Raw genomic sequence first — 19,451 nt, forward strand, 5'->3', positions numbered from 1 at the left:
TGCAAAGTGCAAATTTCTTGGTCTTGTTTTTTAATGTTTATGTTGAAATATATAAAGAAAAGATCTTCTGGTCTGGAGATGACCTAATATGAAAGCATGGAAAATATTCTTTACCTTGTACCTGAATTTGTAATCTTATTCCATGATTCTTTATCTTAACTGTTAATAATGAGTGCTGAATTTGCCAAAAAAATCCAAGTAGGCACTCCCCTTAGATGTATAATTAATCTGTATGTAAAGGTAACTACTCTTATGTAGACTTCTGTTACATGTGGCAGAGAAACTTAAATTTTATCAAAGAAACAAGTTTTCCTATTCCTTTTCTATTGACTCCTTAATCAATATTTATTCAAATGTAGAAACAAAAGTGCCTGCCCATAGCTCAAGGAACTTTTTAAAGAATTTGAAATACACACAACCAGAGGAATAAGAAGACATACCCCCAACATATTAACTCCTGCACATCATCTTCCTTTATGAATTGAAACCCACCCAGTTTCCTCATGAAATCCCTCAATCTGCCCCTTCAACAACTGTCTGTGAAAATAGATGGGTCTTGTTGCACATGCCAAAGATCTGTCCATGCGGGGTCTGACAGACCAGATTCAAGGTTAATTTGGGGCCCCTGATTATGAAATTGACTGCACGTGGTGACAGGGCAGTTGCAATTTCCAAGATTTATTTGGGTGAGGTACCGGATACCCCTTCAAAAATTCGCTGACATCAGTTACTTCTATAAGCTTGAGTTCCTCTGCTGTTCTTAACTGTCACAATATCACAGTGGTAGAGAGTTGTACTTTTTGAGGTAGCTTGGTCCCAAAGTATGCAAAGATGCATAGATCAAGATCATCAGTTTTTAAACTGTATCTGGAAACCAACAGGCAGTCCTTGCAACTGTCACTTGAACTATCACTACCAACTATCACTCAAAGAACTATGGTGATAGGCATTATCAAGCTTCTTATACCATACCTATCACCAGAGTTCTTCAAGTGATAGTCCAGATCATATTCCACAGCTGGTGATTGCACATCCTGTATGCATGCATCAGAGAATCTTCTAATTAGTAATGCCTGTGGGGAGCTACCCTTCATTCCCTTGTGTACTCAGGATGGGTATAAAGGGCAGAGCCACCCCCTGCCAACATCCTCAAGTCCTCCTTACTGCCATGGAGCAGCTCTGTTCAGAGAAACTTACCTCTTTTAGTGTTAGCTAGTCAGTCTTTGTGGGGCTGTCAAGACTACCGTCCGCCAATGAGACTGATACCACCTTTGGTTCCCCATGGGAGACCACAAGTCACCTTGAAGCACTGCCTCTCATGTGAAGTATGTCACATGATGTATCTCATCTGCCTCAACAAGAGGCGTGTTCTGGACTGGTGAATGATCTGCAGGTCCTTTTTGAAGCAGACTCAGAGTTTGAGGGAGTCTCATCTGAAGATATTCCTTCTCAAGTAGTCCATGCATCCAGGTATGGACCCTGTCCCTAGGTTTCCAGCCTGTCAGGGATCAGAGGTATTTGAGGTCTGCACTTGAGGCATTTTTAGAACGATCTAAGAGTGCCTCCCAAATCAGCCTCGGTACTGAGAAAACACCAGGATCAGCTGGACGCCAAGCAGAAGTCCTCAGGAGAAAAGAGGCACAGAACACCTTCCCCGGGCTCAGACATTAAACCTCATAAGACAACTAGGTTGTCAGATATCAAAGGTCCCTCAAAGCTGAGGAAAAGCTCTCCCTGAGCACTGGGATGAGCACTAGCTGAGGTGACCCGGACATGCTGCAGGTATCGCTGAGCACTGTCTGAGCCATACTGGAATCATGGTACCAGGCCCAACTCCACCTCACAAGGCGCCGACAATAGCTCAAGCAAGACTGCAGCCTCAGTCCACCTCAGTGGCCCAGGAGTTAGGGCCTCCCCCCATGCACGTGGGGAAGTCTCCTGGCCCCTTCAGAAATGCAAGCACCGTATGTCAATTCCACAGTCCAGTTTCCTGGGCCTGGTGTTGCCTGCAGGAAGATCTCTCTGCCTCTTGGAACTGATACCATTGGTGCTGCCAATGCCAGGGAGGACTCTCCCACTCTCAGAGGAGTGCTACCTGTCATCCTCGGCCCATATTTATTCACAGCCAAATCCACATGTTCACACCAGGGAAGGGAGCCCAGCCTCTAAAGCATTATGATCCCAGTATCAATCTATACCAGTATTGCGGCAGCTGGTACTAGCCTCTGTGGCCTCCAGTGGCATATGTAGGCTCCAAGAGAACCTCAGTTTACCATGAGTTTGGCCTCTCCAGTGTATTCCAGGTGTAGGTTGGCATCTCCTCACCTGAAGGAGCCCCAATCATCTCTGCATGCCCAGGATGAGGGGCATGGCAGCAGCAGCCGATCTGGACAACACCGCCTTGTCCTTTCCAGCTGAAGCCCTGGTGCCAGAGTAGGTATTGGCTGCATTGTAAGATCATAAAGTGTTCTATGACTAATGGCAACTTTAGAGAACACAGAAGCAAATTCCAGGCTTTGGTGTCAGAGGGGCAGCTGGACACTAAAATTGACCTTGAGACGGCCTTATGTGCCACAGATGCAGCCTGCTGGGCAATGGCTGCTGTATTCATTGTGGCTCTCATCCTTGGGAATTCCAAGAGAGCTACACACTATAATCAGGGACCTTTGAAGGTTGCTCCTTGTTTTACAACAAGATGGATGAGGCCATGAGGTCACTTAAAGACTCTAAGGCCACACTCAGGTTCTTGGCGGTCTACACCCCAGGCACTAAGAGCATTTTACACCAGGAGGTGCAGTCCCTCTTATCTCTCAGTGCCATTGAAGAGGTCATCTGGCAGCAAAGGAGAAAAGGATTTTGTTCAAGATACGTCCTCATCCCCCCTCCCCCAAAAAGTGAGGTCTTTGAGCTATCCTGGGACATAAGGGGCCTGAACACCTGCATCAAAAGTCTCTGGTTCCAGATGGTATCCATGGCATCCAGCATCTTGTCCCTAGATCAGAAGGAGTGATATGCTGCCCTCAACCTTCAGGATTCATATGTCCACAGCACAATTTACTGAGCCCACGAGTGCTTCCTGAGGTTTGCATTAGGAGACAATCACTACCAGTGCCAAGTTTTGCCATTTCGGCTCTCAACAGCACCCACATTATTTACAAAATGTCTGGCAGTGGTGGAGGTCTAATTCAGAAGGATAGGTGTCCAGGTGTTTCCCTACTTTGACAACTGGCCAGTCAGAGGTCACTCAGAGCCCCAGGTGCAGTCCAGTGTGAAGATAATATTTGAGATGCTGTCACATCTGGGCCTGCTGGTGAACATAAATAAATTAACCCTTAAGCCAAAATGACCGATAGTGTTCATAGGGACTGTGATGGATGCTACCAAGGCCTTGACCTGCCTGGCACCCAGAAGATTTGGGACCTTGCAGAACTTGTGCTTTGATCTATAGTCCAACCCTCAAACTCAGATAAGAGACTGCCTCATGCCGATGGTCCTCAAGCCAGCACCTTCAACACACCATATGCCAGGTTCCACTTTAGTCAGCTTCAGGCATAGATACTGTTAACTTGCTGCAGGCAGCATTTGGATTTGCTAGTATACATCTAACCATCAGTCCTTCAATCTCTGGACTGGTGGAAATATTCTCCACAACTCCTGCAGTGGAGTCTCATTTTCTCCAGATCCTCCATCCAGGATCATGCTTAAAGTTGCTTCCATGATTGGATGGGAGGCACATATGGCAACCTTTTGGCCCAGGGCCAGTGGTCAGTGGTGAAGAGGTCCTCATGCACAAACATACTGGAACTATAGCCTATGCACAATGCCTGAAGAGTATTCCTACTGGATATTCAGGGCTATTCCATTTAGATGATGTCGGACAACATGGCTGCAGTATTTTACCTCAGCAAGCAAGGAGGGACCAGATCATTATAACCCTGCCAGGAAGCAGTGCAGCTATGGAAGTTTATCATGAGGCATGATGTCAGTTAGCAGTTGACTTGACAGGGCTAGACAACATAGTGGCAGACAATCTGAACAGACATTTCATGAGGAATCATGAATGTTCAGTTCATTGAGAGGGTCTCTTCTTGGTTTTTGCAAATGGGGGACCTCACACAAAGACCTGTTGTCACAGATGTTGCCTAAGTGGGGGAAAGTGCTCAGTGTCCTAGTTGGATGCATTCCTCCTCCCCTGGATAAAGGCGCTCTTCTACACTTTCTTCCCTCCCTCCCCCACCCCAATTCTGCTGCTCCCAAAGGTGTTGCAGAAGATCCAGCAGGAGAGGGCTACAGTGATCTTCCTGGCCCCAGCATGCCAAGGCAGACCTGGTATTCAGTGCTGCACAACTTCTCCATAGTGCCCCCAGCCTCTCTTCTGGTGACCCCGAATCTTCTGACTCAGAATGAGGGCAGGTTTCTGCACCCAAATCTCCACTCCCTCCCCTTGACTGCATGGACACTCACTGGTTGATGCTGTCAGAGAGCTCGTGCTCCAGCGCAGTGCAGGAGATACTGATAAATAGAAGAAAGGAATCAATCAGGAACTTGTTGGCACAAATCCTAGCAAGCATCAATTCCAGGCCACCCACTAGGAATGCTGTGAGGAGAATCCAAGCCCTTGTGCTCTGGATGTCTGGTGTGTTTCAAGCCCGTGGCATCTGAATGGAGTCCAGTCACTGCCCAAATCTTCAGATCTCTAGGCACGCACTCAGGGCACAGACCTCCTCTCTGGCACCCCCATCTAAGTGTAGGAACTTGCTTTCTAGATGCCTACCATTCTGGGCAAACCGCTGACCCTTCAGACTCCCCAGTACTTTTAAAAAAAAAAAACCTCTCCCGTGATTCCACACCAGAGGCATGAAACTTCTGGTTTACAGTTTAACTCTCTCGAGGACACACAGAAGTCAGACATCCCAGTCTAACATCTTAGTGCCCTGCTATATTTAATCATTGAAAGTACAGATTACAGATCTCCCAAAACAGTGAAACATCCTAACCACAATGTCCCTCACTAGTTCACCTTTTCCTTGGGAGTTCTTGGGGCATCATCTGTGTTCCATTGGGCAGGCAGACAGGTAGCATCTTCCACCCCCTTTCTACCATCCTGCTGCAGCAGCCTCCCTCATCATGCTCTGGTGCTAAATGGCTCTCTTCTCCAGTTCCCCACTGAGATCCCTTTATAGATGACTGCTGGGGTGACCTGCTTCTTTTGTTCTTTACCAGGTAACTGTCCATTACTTCCAAACCCCCTCGTAAAACAAGAGGAAGAAGGGTTTTCTCACAGCAAAAGCAAATATTGTCCGTGTGTTTTACTTTGAATATGTTTGCAGTGTTGTTGTAGTTGTTTTGGTTCCAGGATATATGTGAGACAAGGTGGATGAGATAATATATTTTGTTGGACCAACACAAGTTGGTCAAAATTTCCCTGGACCAAGCAGCTGTCTAGCATATACTGGAGTAACTCTATCATTTGAAACATTAGTATTCTTCTTACGCTCTTTGCAGGTGCATCTCACAGCCGTATTGGCCATACATCCACTGATTGACCACTTCTGTCTTTTCACACCCAATGGCAAAGAGGTTCCTGGATGGCATCTCTAGAATCTTTCTGCCACCTAAGTACCCTGCCTCAGTGTGGGACCTCAATCTGGGTCCTCTCATGGAGGCCTCATTTAAGCCATTGGCAACATGTTCATTTTTCTCTCTGTCTCTGTGTGTGAAAGTTGCCTTTCTCCTGATAGTTACCTTGGCCTGGTGGCTGGGAGAGATACAGGCTTTGATGGCAGGAGCACCATACACTATCATACATAAGGGCAATGGTATCCCATCCTAGATTCCTGCCTAAGGTGGTATTCAAATTCCACATCAATAAAACCATCAATATGGCTGTATTGGATGTGAGAAGGGCCCTGCTATTCTACTTGGATAGGACTAGGTACTTTCAGAAGTCCACCAGGTTTTTTGTTGCCTATGGAGAGAGGGTTAGGGGGCAGGCAATGTCTGCCCAGAAAGTATCTAGCTAAATAGCCCAGTGCATTGGTTTATGCTTTTGCCTGGCAGTGGCACCTCCTACTGTCAGAGTACTAACTAATGTGTTCCACCAGAGTGCAGGCTGCATTAGTGGCTTCCCATAAGGGACATTTGCAAGTCAGCAACTTTGATCATCTGCTCACACATTCACAAAGCATAATGCACTAGTGCAGGGATTGGCAACCTTTGGCACGCGGCATGCCTGGGTAAGCACCCTCGCGGGACCACCAAATAATTTTATTTAAAAAATTACTAAAAATACTTGATCCAGAAATGGTAGGCGAGCTCTTACTAATTGTTTGTCTTGCTGCCAACTCAGGGGTATGGCTCCCACTATTTAGTCACCTTTGGGGATGCCATGATCAAGATCAAGTGAAATAATCGCAATTATTAACAATTGCTGTTTCCTTAGAAAGGAAAAAAAAATTAAAGAAAGCACCACAAATGATATTATACAAGAAATAAACTGATGACTTCCAGTACAATCTCTTCTGTATATCTCTCTGCGAAAAGCTTTAACAGAGATTACACCATTGGGGGTGTACTACCTCTGGGGGTGCTTTTCTCCTAGTAAATTAAGACCAAAGTATATTATTTCCCCAAAGTGTAGTTAATTCAATTTTAATATTTTATTAGATACCTAAAACGGTTTGTATAGGGGCAAGGGGATCCTGTTGCTTATTAATAAATAACCAGACAGTTTATATTTGGGGAAGTAAGCAGCCTTAACTAAATCCTATGAAATTGAAGAATATATTAAAATTAGTTACCTAGAATAAGCCATTTAAGGATCTGTTCTAAGACAGGCAAATGATGAATATTAGGAATCTTCAGTCCAGTTATGTCCCACTGTTTCTCTGTTTACCAATGTTTAGCCCCCATTTCCTCTCCAGAATTTGGTCTAATCACTTGTTGATTAACAGGAGAAAAGTCTTTTAAGTTACAACAACATTTTAATATTCCAGGAAAATCATTACAAAACCTGGGATGCTGGAATGAGGGGGGTCAGGGGGCCATGGCCCTCCCACTTTTTGAAAGTGGATGGGCCTGCTGATCCTTATTTTGCCACAGGCCCCAACCCTGCCCCTCCTCTTCCCCATGAGGCCCTGGCCAGGCTGGCTGCCGGAGCCCAGTCGGGGAGACCAGGGAGCTGTGGGGAGCTGAAGACTCTTCACCTGCCCTGGGCAGAGAGTCTGGAGGGTGGAGACATGGGCCGGGGGCTGCTCTCAGGTCCACCCCACCCCGGGCAGCTGGCGGGGCCCAGGCCTCCCAGCCCCACTCTAGCTTCTGACTTGGCCAGGGGCAAGGCCTCAGGGGAAAGAGGGGTAGGGGTGGGAGCGGAGTGGCTCTGGTCCCCTACTTTTGGGAAGGCTCCACCACCCCTGCTTAAAACTAATCCCCTGTTAACTTCCTCTCATCAGTCCATGTTGAAGTCTTTGGGAGGTTTTCATTGGGGTGGTTTCTTCTGCAGTCGTGTGTCAGTTTGCTTGTGAAGTGCTATGTTTGAGCAGGGTAGTAGATGGTGTGTGTGTGTGTGTGTGTGTGTGTGTGTGTGTGAGAGAGAGAGGTGCTCACTCAAGTGTTTTCAGATCTTTTTCTTCCTCTTTTCCTGAAATTATAGGAAAGCATGCCTCCTTCACTTGCTTGCTGTGCCTCTTTCGTTGGCTTCATGCCTTCTGGTTTGGCTTAGATGACATTTCTAGCTCCTGAGTATGCCATCTGTTTAAGGATATGCAACATTTCTTTAATTGCCTTTGTTCTTATGGCAAGAAAGACTCAGATTACTTTTTAAATTAATTGTAACTTTCTTTTTATTCAGTCCATTTTTTGAGATGAGTTTCAATTTTATTAGCATTTGAAAGAAAATAAAATTCTGTTTTCAAAAAGTCTAAACACTCCTGTTCTTTATACAAAAGGATTTAGTTCTCAACATGGTCTTTTTAAATTAAATACTGTACCTCTTACAAAGTCTTCAGATTTAAATAATTAGACTTGTTTCTTTGAAAGGATGATTCTTGTCTTTTGGAGTTGATTGAGGGTTTGCTTGTGCACTGCCAATAATTAATTACCTATCACTATAAATATTCTACATGTAAATGGTTCTTACTCTAGATTAGCAAGGTCACTAGATTCCATGTTGGTAGATAAAGCATTTTATTGTTTACACAGGAATGACATTAAGAGCTTTGCATTTAGCTAACATATTTGCAGGTATGCATTTCACAAAGGTATCTGTCATTTCAACATTTAAGAAGTAAACGTTTAAAAGATGTCCAATTAAACATGTTTTTGTCTACAACTTCTAAGAACACAAGCAGATTTTCTTGCAAGAGGGTGGGGGTTCGTAGAGCCCAGTTTACCTAGATTTGTTGCTCTGATAGCACACCCTACATTTCTTTTTTACTGTTAGGCCTCTGCTTAAAATTGTAGTGTTTTATATAGTCTTCCTTGAGGTTTACTCATCCTTGGGAGACAAGCAGGAAGCTTCTGGAATTTCTTTGATTAGCTTTAACATTTTGTAATATAACTAGCTATACATATATATTATTATAATTCCAAGCATCCTGGCTATAACATTCTTCTAGCTATAGCTTAATATTCAGTAAAGGTGCAAACAAGTTTTAATGATGTACAGAATATTAAGTTATAATTATATAAATCTCATTTTTGCCTCAATATTGAGGTCTCTCCCACACAATATGTACCACAGCTCAAAACGTCAGTAACAAACTGAACTGCAACCCATATCTTCCTTCTAATCTTCATGCACATGTCAAGCAAGTAAGTAAAGATGTGCAAGAAAACATCCTTGGGCTGTATTCATATATGCCCATAGCAAAACTATCCTGCATGCTGTTGGAGATTTCTTAACTACGTCAGTGTGCTACTTACTGGCCATATAATCCATGAATTCATTACAGCTGTACCTGCCCACATTGCACAATAAGATTAATCCCTCTGATTACTGTGGCTCTGCAAGCCAAGTGATGGAATCAAAGCTTGTGCATCAGGCAGTGTGTTTAGGGTAGCCACATGAATCTCTCTCAGTTCTTCCATTCATTAAAAGCTCTCATTCATGAAACTGAATATTTCTCAGTAGTCTGAATTTAGGATTTCAGTATTTCAACTAAAACTTACTATTCATAAATTATTTCCTTTATTTCCTAGAGAGTGTCAAGTATATTAAATTTTATTTCTTAGAAATGTTGTTTTGACACTATCAAGATGTGTCAAATGAACCAGAGTCCATTTCTGAGTTGCACATCATTTTACTTAGGTTTTAAAGAGGAGGCAATTATACTGGCAGGTATCAGAGTTAGACAGTGAGGAAGTGAATGATTTTTAAAAGCTTAAGCAGAGCTTGCCAAGACAGAGGCTGATTTCCGTGGTCCCCAAGGGACACTACATTTCCAAAGCATGGAGAAACCAATTCCCCTTTTGGAACAGTTTTTCTTGTCTCCTCTTCTCTGACTGGTGTCGTTATTGTTGCTATGGTGAATAAATGAATGCTTCATGGTGCCACTGGAAAAGTCAGCATTGACGTCTTTTGCAAACAGCTAATAGTCCGCCCCCATACCTTTTTTATGAGTGTAGTCTGTCTGGCTAATTGTGCAAGCTAATTTAAAATGTTTCTCAATGTAAGCCACCTTTTGTGAACCTTTCATTAAAAAGCCTGTCTATTGAATTGTCAGGAATACTGAAGAATGTATCTACCAACATGCATCTATAAATAAAATATATAGCAGTCTGTTGAAAGAAAAAGTGGTTTGAAGAAAAAAATCAGGCCTATATAACAATAGGTCATTTATTTAAGTGATAAAGTATTTTTTCTGAAAAACTTGCTTTTCATATTGAGTGGATTTCTCTTGAAGACAGAGTTATGTAGCAATACAGAATAGCCCTTCTCAAGCTCATGAGTAACAGTTATTGATGAATTATATTTTGCATCATTCCTGCAACACAGGCTGCTTCTTCTCAGATGCTTGTGATTACGTTTTTTTTCTAGAGACTGCAGTACCACCTTATCTATCTGGGAGATGCTTATGGTGTCTTATTATGTACTGAAACTGACTGTGGTGCTGCATTACTCTTCTCATGTCTGGCAAAAAATGGAAAAATTAGATTGTGAAAAAGATAATAGCATTGAATGCTAGGTACTGAAATTAAACGTAAATTATTTGTAATGATTTGTAAATAAGACTTTTCATCTAGGTTGAAGGACAGTGCAGCAAAGAATATTTAAGGGGTGAAATAAATGGTTAATACTTGGTTATCCCGTTTCAACAAACAAGCACATTGTTGATGGTAACATGCCAAGAGATACAAGGAGGACTGGGGGGAGAAAATGGGAGAAGGGCAGTTTGAACACCCCACTAACTTAATGCCACTTTCTTTGTATTCAAAACACAAACCATTCTCAAGTGTTTTCTTGGTTGACTAAGGAGTTTCAGCAATCTGATATTCCACAGTGTAAACAGAAAGAAGCCACATGTATTGAAAAGCTGTGATGTGTATTTTATTGGGAACTATTTTTTAAAAGAGCTTAAGTGCAACCTTTTTATCAATTGCTGGCAGACTAAAAGAGATGTTTTTTCTTGCATTTGGTAACATCTGTATGTGCAGCTCACATTTTATTCTCTCACTCTTAAAAAATATATTCTATATTGTTTTGCTTTAGGGGCACAGCCAGCGACGAAATGTGCAATTTCTACATTATGTATTACATGGAGGCCAAACATGCTGTTTCATACATGACCTGTACACAGAATATAAACCCAGATATGTTCAGAAACATTCCACAGGAGGCAAATATTCCTATTCCAGTCAAGTCTGATATGATCATGATGACACATGAACATCATCATGAAGGTAAAAAAAAATTAATGTCTGAAATTGGTTTTACTCTTCATTTGTTATATGAGAGACATGCTTAACTATGCAATTTGTATATAAGGATTTTTATAAGAATCTAGATATGTTCTTTTGAAATTTATGAAATGCATAGGTCTGAGATGCAGTTTTTAATAAATGCTGATTTGTTGGTAGCAGTGATTTGTGGAAGTTTGCTTTATTAGTCTTTTATCCACTTCTTTGTTCAGGATTGCCATGTTTCCTTCCTCCCATGGTCCAGCCATAGTTTTATCATTACATGACATGGCTGCCTGTGCAACTAAGGTGTCTCTCAGTCTTTCCAAAGTGTCACATCCTATATTGCCCATTAAGAAGTGTTTAGTACTGTAGTTTCCCTGTCCCATTTGCTGCGTAGTTCAATACATCACTTCCATGATATTTTTAGCTTCTGCTGGTTGAATGAGAGAGCCCAAAGGTTTTGCCACACACCTGAGCTCTCTCATACATTGCTCCAGCTCTAGACTGTGTGTCAGGCATTCATAAATAAGGATGTGTTGTCTGCTGGGTTAGAACATAGACTAGAAGCCAGATATCCTAGGTTCTGTCTCCAGCTACCAGTTCATTGTAGTCCTGATCTGAAATCCATTGAAATTAGTAAGAGTCTTCCGTAGAAAGTAGTTTTAAACTCTTTCTGACTTGCACATTTTTAAAATTGGTGTAATGCCAATCTCTCTTTAAGTTTCACAAAAACTTTGTAAAGTGCTTCCATCCTCTGATCTGAAAGTAATATATTGTAATGTCACTGGCTCTTCCTGCTTTAATTTTAGAATACTTAATTGTAGTGGTCAGCTGTATGAAACTTAATATATTATGTTTCAATAATCTCATACATGTATATCATGTACTGTACTACTGCTTTGTCTGTTTTCCCCAAGCAATAGAGACATATAGAAAGCAAGTGCTTGAGTTCACTTAAAAAAAAAAAAAAAAAAGGAAAAGGAAAATGTTAAATTCAGTCCATATACAGAGATTATTGGTATATTCTTAACCTTCTTTAGAAACCAAGAAAACAGATGATAGTTCTTCACTGAAGCAGCCAAAAAGAGAAGAGGAAGAGGTTTTGGATCAGGGTACGTATAATGAACCCTAGCCATATTTTTAAAAAAAAAAAAAGATTCATTAACTTAAATCACTGGTAAATCACATCCTGATTATATTATGAATTAATGTATTAGTATTATTCTTTCCTTTTATCATCTAAAATGTAATGCATTCTTTACAACTATGTTGCTGTGCTTTATATAATGAATAATTCAGGAGGTATTGGTCAATTACCGGTCTCCAGCCTTGCAGGTAAAATTCATTAGTGCAATTTAATCTCATTAGATTTCTCTGTTCCTGGTTTAATTTGTGTAACACCATTCTAATTTATCTGTCTATTCACGGTGCCGTAGCATGGGTTCACAGGACTGGTGGTTGTCCTACAGAATGATAATTCAATAACTGTTCTATTATATTTTTATTTCTTTAATATAAAAGTATATTTTAAATTAACAATCTATATGTGAGCTATTATTAGAAAACCATTTGAACAAAATCAGGGAAATTAAGAGTTAAAATTTAATTAAGAATGGCGTAGCAATCTTACATTCCTAAGTGTGGAATGGGAAGAAGACCTATATACATACAAGGGAGTACTATCTTGTGCTTTGTATTGATGCAATATGTAATGAGTTAAGCAGAGTGTAACAGGGTTAATACTGAGCCTCTTTTTGCTATATTTAAATTGGCGTATTTAAAATGTATGTACCAGTGTATTGCATATACATGGTTTGCAAAACATCTGCTATGAATCTTGTTCCTTTGTAATGCTTCTCAGAAGATACTGCATCACATCAGCCATTAAGAGGTATATTAAAATTTGGCAGTATTTCTGGTTCATTTGGACCAAATATAATACCAGTTCACCTGTTAAGAATATTGATTTGATATTACATTTTTCCCAAGGAGACACTATAATGTCAGTGAAGTTTGATGCATTTTTACTTGAATTTAGCTTGTCTTTACAATTTGGAAGTGCACAGTAAGACATAAGTGGAATTGGTAGATTATTGTAATGAGTTAAGAGTGTCAGAGTTAATTTTATGTTAAAGGATGAGATTTTCAAAAGTGCACTCAGCATTAGTCTTACTCTGGTGCCATTGAAGACAATGGTAAAACTCCCTTTTACTTTGGTGGGTACAGAGTTAGGCCATTGCTAAGAGCTTTTGAGTACCTCATCCAAAGTGGTACATTTACCACATGCACAAAAACCACTTTGTAAAGTTAAATAATTCAAATCACTAAAAGTTACAAATAAATAAAAAATTGGAATTCAGAAAATCATAAGTTTTAGAGCAACTTGATTAAAAGTACTTTAAATTACTAAAGCCTGTTTTTACAATTGTGTATTTAAAACACATCTTAAAGGAGGTCTACAGTGGAGTTGGCCTTGTAATTTCCAGCTCAAAGAAACATCCCACAATAAATCTGATCAAGCTTGTGCACTAAATATCAAACGTAGCCACAGTGGCATGAGCCACGAGATTGTGTACGTAGGGCTTCAGATGGGATCATACTCGGGGCGGCTAGCTCATCCTGCCACTCGCACTGCTGCAGGTACACTTCTATTTTTAATGTGCAAGCTGGGTCAGAGCTAGCACAGGTACTTCTACCTGAACTGAAAATTACACTTCTGGCTCCAGAGTAGATGCACCATTAGTCTACTCCAGATGTATATTTTTATAAATTTAGGCTGATCATTCTGATTTGATGTTTCAGTCCAATACCAAATAAATCAGTCATTTTGTAAACACCGAACAAGATTTACTGTGAGAAGCAACTTGTACCTTGGTCATGGCCACATTAGCAATGAGTACTATAATATTTAGGAAGGTTTTGTTTTCTGTTTGTTTGATAGCATTCAGTAATGTTCAAAATACATTTATTTTTCTTAAAGATGTGGTTTGAAACACTTCCAGTTGTTTTCAAAGAACAATATCTGCAATGCAGTCTTGTTTGCTATGAGACCACTATTTGGTGTGCACATCTTCATCTAACTTGTTTCTATGGAAACTGGATCTCCGTTGTATTGTCCATTTGAAGTTAGTTATGTTTTAAGACATCAAAACCCTTGAAGAGTCTAGATTAGGGAATTTTGTTTTGTATTCTTAAATGTTGATTGGGCCAGAGTCACCCCTCATTCACACCACTTTTACACCATTATAGTTTCATTGAATACAGTGGAGTTATTCCTTTTTACACAGGTGCAACGAAGGGAGATTTTGCTTTTTGTCTTTAAGATTTTTCCTCTTCCTAGCAGCTGTTGAGTGTTGGTATAAATCATGTCTTTCTTTGTATTTATAAGCCACTGCTACAGTGATACAATCACATAGAAATGATATCAAAATAGGCGCTAACAGAGGAGAGAGAATTCCACAGTTCTTTGCAAACCACACAGTCAGAGATGTCTGTGGGCACAAAAGCACATCAACTCACGTTCACAAAAGACTGGCTCAGGCTAGTAAGGTGTATGAAGAAACCAGGGAACTGAAGGTGGCCTATTAAATTGCATGCAGTTATGAGTGTTCATTTTTTTTAAATAAATTAGGTCCTTAAATTTGCTCAGAGAATAGTTCCTTAGTGATAACTTATCCTTAATAATCTTTATTACTTATTGGAGAAGCATTTAAAAATACTGACGCATGTTTGAAATATCAGAGGGGTAGCCGTGTTAGTCTGGATCTGTAAAAGCAGCAAAGAGTCCTGTGGCACCTTATAGACTAACAGACGTATTGGATATGCATGCATCCGACGAAGTGGGTATTCACCCACGAAAGCTCATGCTCCAATACGTCTGTTAGTCTATATGGTGCCACAGGACTCTTTGCATGTTTGAAATAGTTTTCTGATTTATTAATGTAAAACTTTGCATTCTTTATGAATCTTTGTTACATCCCAACTCCACTTTCCCCTTTTTACTTTCAGGTATTTAGAGTATACACTATAACTGTCTCAAAGAATGAGATATTATATAATGTGCAAAAAATATTTGCAGCTCCAGGGTAAGTCAGCAGAACAAAGTAGGTAATAGCTGCTATTAAATCAATTTATTAGTCTTAAAACACAATTTCCAAAGTCTCAAAATCCCCCATATGAAAGTATCTTTCAGCCCAGAAAGTTTTTGTAAATGTTTTATAGTCATTTCCTATATTGTACCAGTATATCGAATACCACATTATCCACCCTGATCATTCATTGAAATTTGGTTTGTCTGTGAAAATTATTACAGACCTCCAGGATGTAAAATTTATTTTATTGTGAGTGGTATGGCTGCAGCCTTTTGAGAGTCATGCTGCCTTGAGCCTATAGAAGCCAGATGTTTTGTGAAGGTGAGGGGAGGTCAGAAAAGGGAGAGGGAGAATTAAAGAAGCTATATTATGTGTTCTTTGAACGGAATTACACATTCTGCCCTTTCATGGTGGAGGAAAGGGTTCATATTGGTGGTTGCCTGAGGGGAAAATTGTTAGCACAGTATCAGTGTAGCTTGAGACAAAACTGACAAAGCAACAGCGGTACTTTAAAATTCTTCTTTAGACAATTGAAGCTTTTTTAATAAGTAACTTGATCTCAGAGTCAGAATAATGAATATTTGTTTCTTTTGCCATACTGGAAGCATCTGGAGGAAAAATAGAAACAAATTAAATTCTGCCATCCTTACTCATGATGAATAGTACCTTATTCAGTTTGTAAACCCATTGAAATAAATGTTACTGAGCACCGCGAAAAACACTACTCACTGTGTGAAGATGCCAGAATTAGATCCTTTAAATAGAAAGTAAAGATTTTTAAGAGTTTAGCTTAATGAAACTGACTTCACTTCATTGATTTTTAGCACAGTCATGCAAACACGTGGTGAGGGGTGGGTGGAAGGAATCTTTATTTTTATATAAACATTATGTTTACATAAAACAATATACTGGATATTCTGATTTAGACTTTCTCACAGACTTGAGTGCTTTCTGCTGTTACTGAAGCAGAGCTAGTACTATACCTTCTTCCTGTCATAGGGCAAAGTGAAAGCAAATAATTGTTACTCAGATTTTTTTTTGTTTTTGTCTGTCTAGAATAACTTTGACAAATTGGATACAACATATCTAGTACTAAGAACACTATTATCTGTTCATACCATTCACCATAGTGTCTATTAGGCATATCTTCTCCCTTTGTGGAAAAAGACCTTAATGTGTTTCATTCCGTTTGTTCAAAACCGTCCCTGCTGTAGTCTTTGTGGCACAGTACAATCAATCTTTCTACTCAAAGGTTAACACAAACTGCTGTATTCCCAAGACACAGAGGATATGACAAAAATATAATTTGTAGAGGGAAAACACTATATGACCTCTGGTAGTAAAAGGTCTTCAAACACCTTCTGTGAAACAGAATAATTTAACAAGTGGTTTTATGCTAACTAAAATGAATTACTATTGACATATTTAATCAAACAAAAAGAGGGGAACTGGAGTGCACAGTAGTTGTAGTAATTTTCACTAAAAGAATAAAAGGAATATATGGGCATGAAATTTATGTTCTCTTACAAGATTCTCTAATGTAGTAGCTGACATGTTGTGGATACTCCAATGACTACATAATTGATCAAAATCATTTTAATGGCATTATTTTTTCTTTATAAGTATCTTTAACTAGTATTTGATTAGATGCTTATATGTATTTTCACATAATAAAAACATAGGAATGGCGATACTGAGTCAGACCAGTGGTCCAGCTAACCCAGCATCCTGTCTTCTGACAGTGGCAAGAGCCAGATACTTCAGAAGGAATTAATAGAACAGAACAATTTGAGTGATCCATCCCCTGTCATCCAGTTCCAGCTTCTGGCAGTCAGAGGTTTAGGGACACCCAAACATGGGGGAATGTCCCTGACCATCTTTGCTAATAGCCATTGATGGATGTATCCTCCATACCCTCTACTTTTGTGTATGTAGTTATATCTTTGGCCTTCACAACATCCCCTGGCAATGAGTTCCACAGGTTGACTGTGCAGTGTGTGAAGACATACTTCCTTAGTTTGATTTTAAACCTGCTGTCTATTAATTTCATTGGGTGACTCCTGGATCTTGTGTTATGCAAAGGGATAAATATCACTTCCTTATTCACTTTCTAAACACCATTCATGATTTTATACACCTTTTTCATATCCCCTTTTAGTCATCTCTTTTCAAAGCAGAACAGTCCCAGTCTTTTTAATCTCTCCTCAGATGGAAGCTGTTCCATACCCTTATCATTTTTATTGCCCTTCTCTGTACTTTTTCCAATTCTAATATATCTTCGTTGAGATGGGGCAACCAGAACTGCACACAGTGTTCAAGGTGCGGGGGTACTATGGATTTATATAGTGGAAATATAAACCTGTTTATAATCTATTTCTTTCCTAATGGTTCTTAGCATTCTGTGAGCTCTTTTGACTGCTGCTGAACGTTGAGCAGATATTTTCCATCATGACTCCAAGGTCTCTTTCTTGAGTGGTAACAGCTAATTTCCTTTCTATTTTAATTAGTAGCATTTTACTTTCAATTTTTAAAAGATGTCTTTTTGTGTCTAACTGCCTCTTTTACTCCGTTGGGAGTTAGTCCTGTGGGGAAAGTAAGGTGTAGGATAAGAGGTACTATATGTATGAAATATTTACAGTACTAGATTCTAAATTCCTTAGGCCAGACACCGGACTCTCTTTTAATTCTAGCGTTTTAATAAAAGTGGTATAACTTGTGGTACAGAAACTTGCCAGTGTAGACATACCCTCAGTCTTCAGTGGATTTGCCATTAGGCTTATGTTGTTTGTGAAGTAATGTGATGTTTATGGACTTTCCCTATTTACATTCTGTAACATTCAAAAAACTGTCCAGCAGCATTACCAATCATAAAACTACAGATATAAGTGAAGATATATTCCAGTAAAAGCATGAAACAAATGTGAACCACGTTGTCAAGGAAAATATTTTTTATTAGAATGATACCTCATTTTATATGAAGGAAAATAATTAAGTGGATGCAGCATCACATGAAAGTAACTTTTTTGTTTTAAAAAATAGCAAAACTATAGTAGACTCAAATTGAATAGCACAGGCAATGACATGGATTAAGTCTGACTGGAATGCAAATTCATTAAAATCTCTCTCATACATAGCCATATTGTTATCTGGGGTTTTCTGAACATAAAGCTCTTGGTAACTTTTACTCTTGGTAAGGCAGTGGCAGGAAATAAATCAATGGGGACATGACCATTCAACTGATAGATGGTTGACACAAGCAGTATAATACAAGAGTGCTCTTACTACACTGTATTTAGTCTCAAGCACTTACACACATATACAGCAGGGTAGTAAAAATACCCCAACCCTCAATTACCAAAGTCTGGAGCGGTTTTCGAGTGGTACAGCGACAGACATCCGATGCCCTTTCTTCCGCCTGCCATTGGGGACCCTCAGATGTGTCCATAAGGTGATCCAACTAGCCCAAACTTCTCCCTCCTTATTTATTGTGTTAATATGACAATAACATATCAATCAAAAAAACTGGTCAAGTAAGCACTTTTAAAGGTTAAGCAAGGAGTTTCCTGAGACCATTAATTAAACAGATGTGTTTTTGTGAAGTCCACGTGTTTGAAGGTCCTGACAAACACATCCCAGAGGACAAATATAGATAAGCTTCCTTCCTTCCTTGTGCTAAGGCTGCTGCATAGGCCCACTAAAGGCCTATTGACCTGACTGTTTTTGGCGATAAGCATGATAATCGATGTGCCAGCTACCAGTAGTGATCCAGACAATTTACTGATCCACCAAGATCTCCCCATACAATATCACTCCGGTCCTCCTTCAAAAAACATGTAACCTCTCCGTCACAGATTTTTCTACCCAACCCCTTTTTCCCAGGGTTCTTTAATTTTTCTTTCTCAAACAGATGCTTCTTCCCCTTGGACTCTTTGACGTACCTTTTCCCAGCCCTCTTAAATGTGATTCTTGCTTACTAGACTGGCTTTTTTGTAGTATCTCCTCAGACCGCATGGTCATGCCTCAAGGATTCTATTTCAGTCACTACTGGATGTTTGCTCTGCTGTTAAGTCTCTCTTTCATACTCAGATCCTCATATTGATTCCACGAAGCAGGCCTTCACCCTATTAGTAGCTTTAGAGGTATAAGTAGTCCTGTTAGTCAGTGGCAGGAAAGGGGTGTGTCAAAGTCTCATAAGACCCAGACAGTTCCTGTTCTGTCTCCACTGCGTCTGCCCATTCCTCCAGAGCCTCAATAGTCTCAATTGCTCCAGGTCAGGGATTCTCAACCTTTTTCTTTCTGAGCCCCCCCCCCCCCCCAAGATGCTATAAAAAGTCCACGGTATACCTGTGTCAGGATCGTCAATAGGAGGTAGCAAACAGGGCAGTTGCCTGGTACCCCACGCCACAGGGGGCTCTATGAAGCTAAGCTGCTGAAGCCTGGGTGGCCGGGCTTCGGGCAGTG

At 40.2% G+C, this 19,451-nt stretch overlaps 1 protein-coding gene across 8 annotated transcripts in view; it reads left to right on the forward strand.

Annotated features, from left to right (window-relative positions):
* Positions 1–19,451, forward strand: part of PAM (peptidylglycine alpha-amidating monooxygenase) — a 209,762-nt gene that overhangs the window by 153,124 nt on the left and 37,187 nt on the right. For all 8 annotated transcript variants that reach the window (XM_045020809.1, XM_045020810.1, XM_045020812.1 and 5 more), the window contains 2 exons: positions 10,709–10,899; positions 11,940–12,011. In XM_045020809.1, the coding sequence (XP_044876744.1) occupies positions 10,709–10,899; positions 11,940–12,011 (263 nt within the window). The remainder of the gene's footprint in view (positions 1–10,708; positions 10,900–11,939; positions 12,012–19,451) is intronic.

Source organism: Mauremys mutica, chromosome 6, assembly GCF_020497125.1.
Source record: "Mauremys mutica isolate MM-2020 ecotype Southern chromosome 6, ASM2049712v1, whole genome shotgun sequence".
NCBI classification, from domain to species: Eukaryota; Metazoa; Chordata; order Testudines; family Geoemydidae; genus Mauremys; species Mauremys mutica.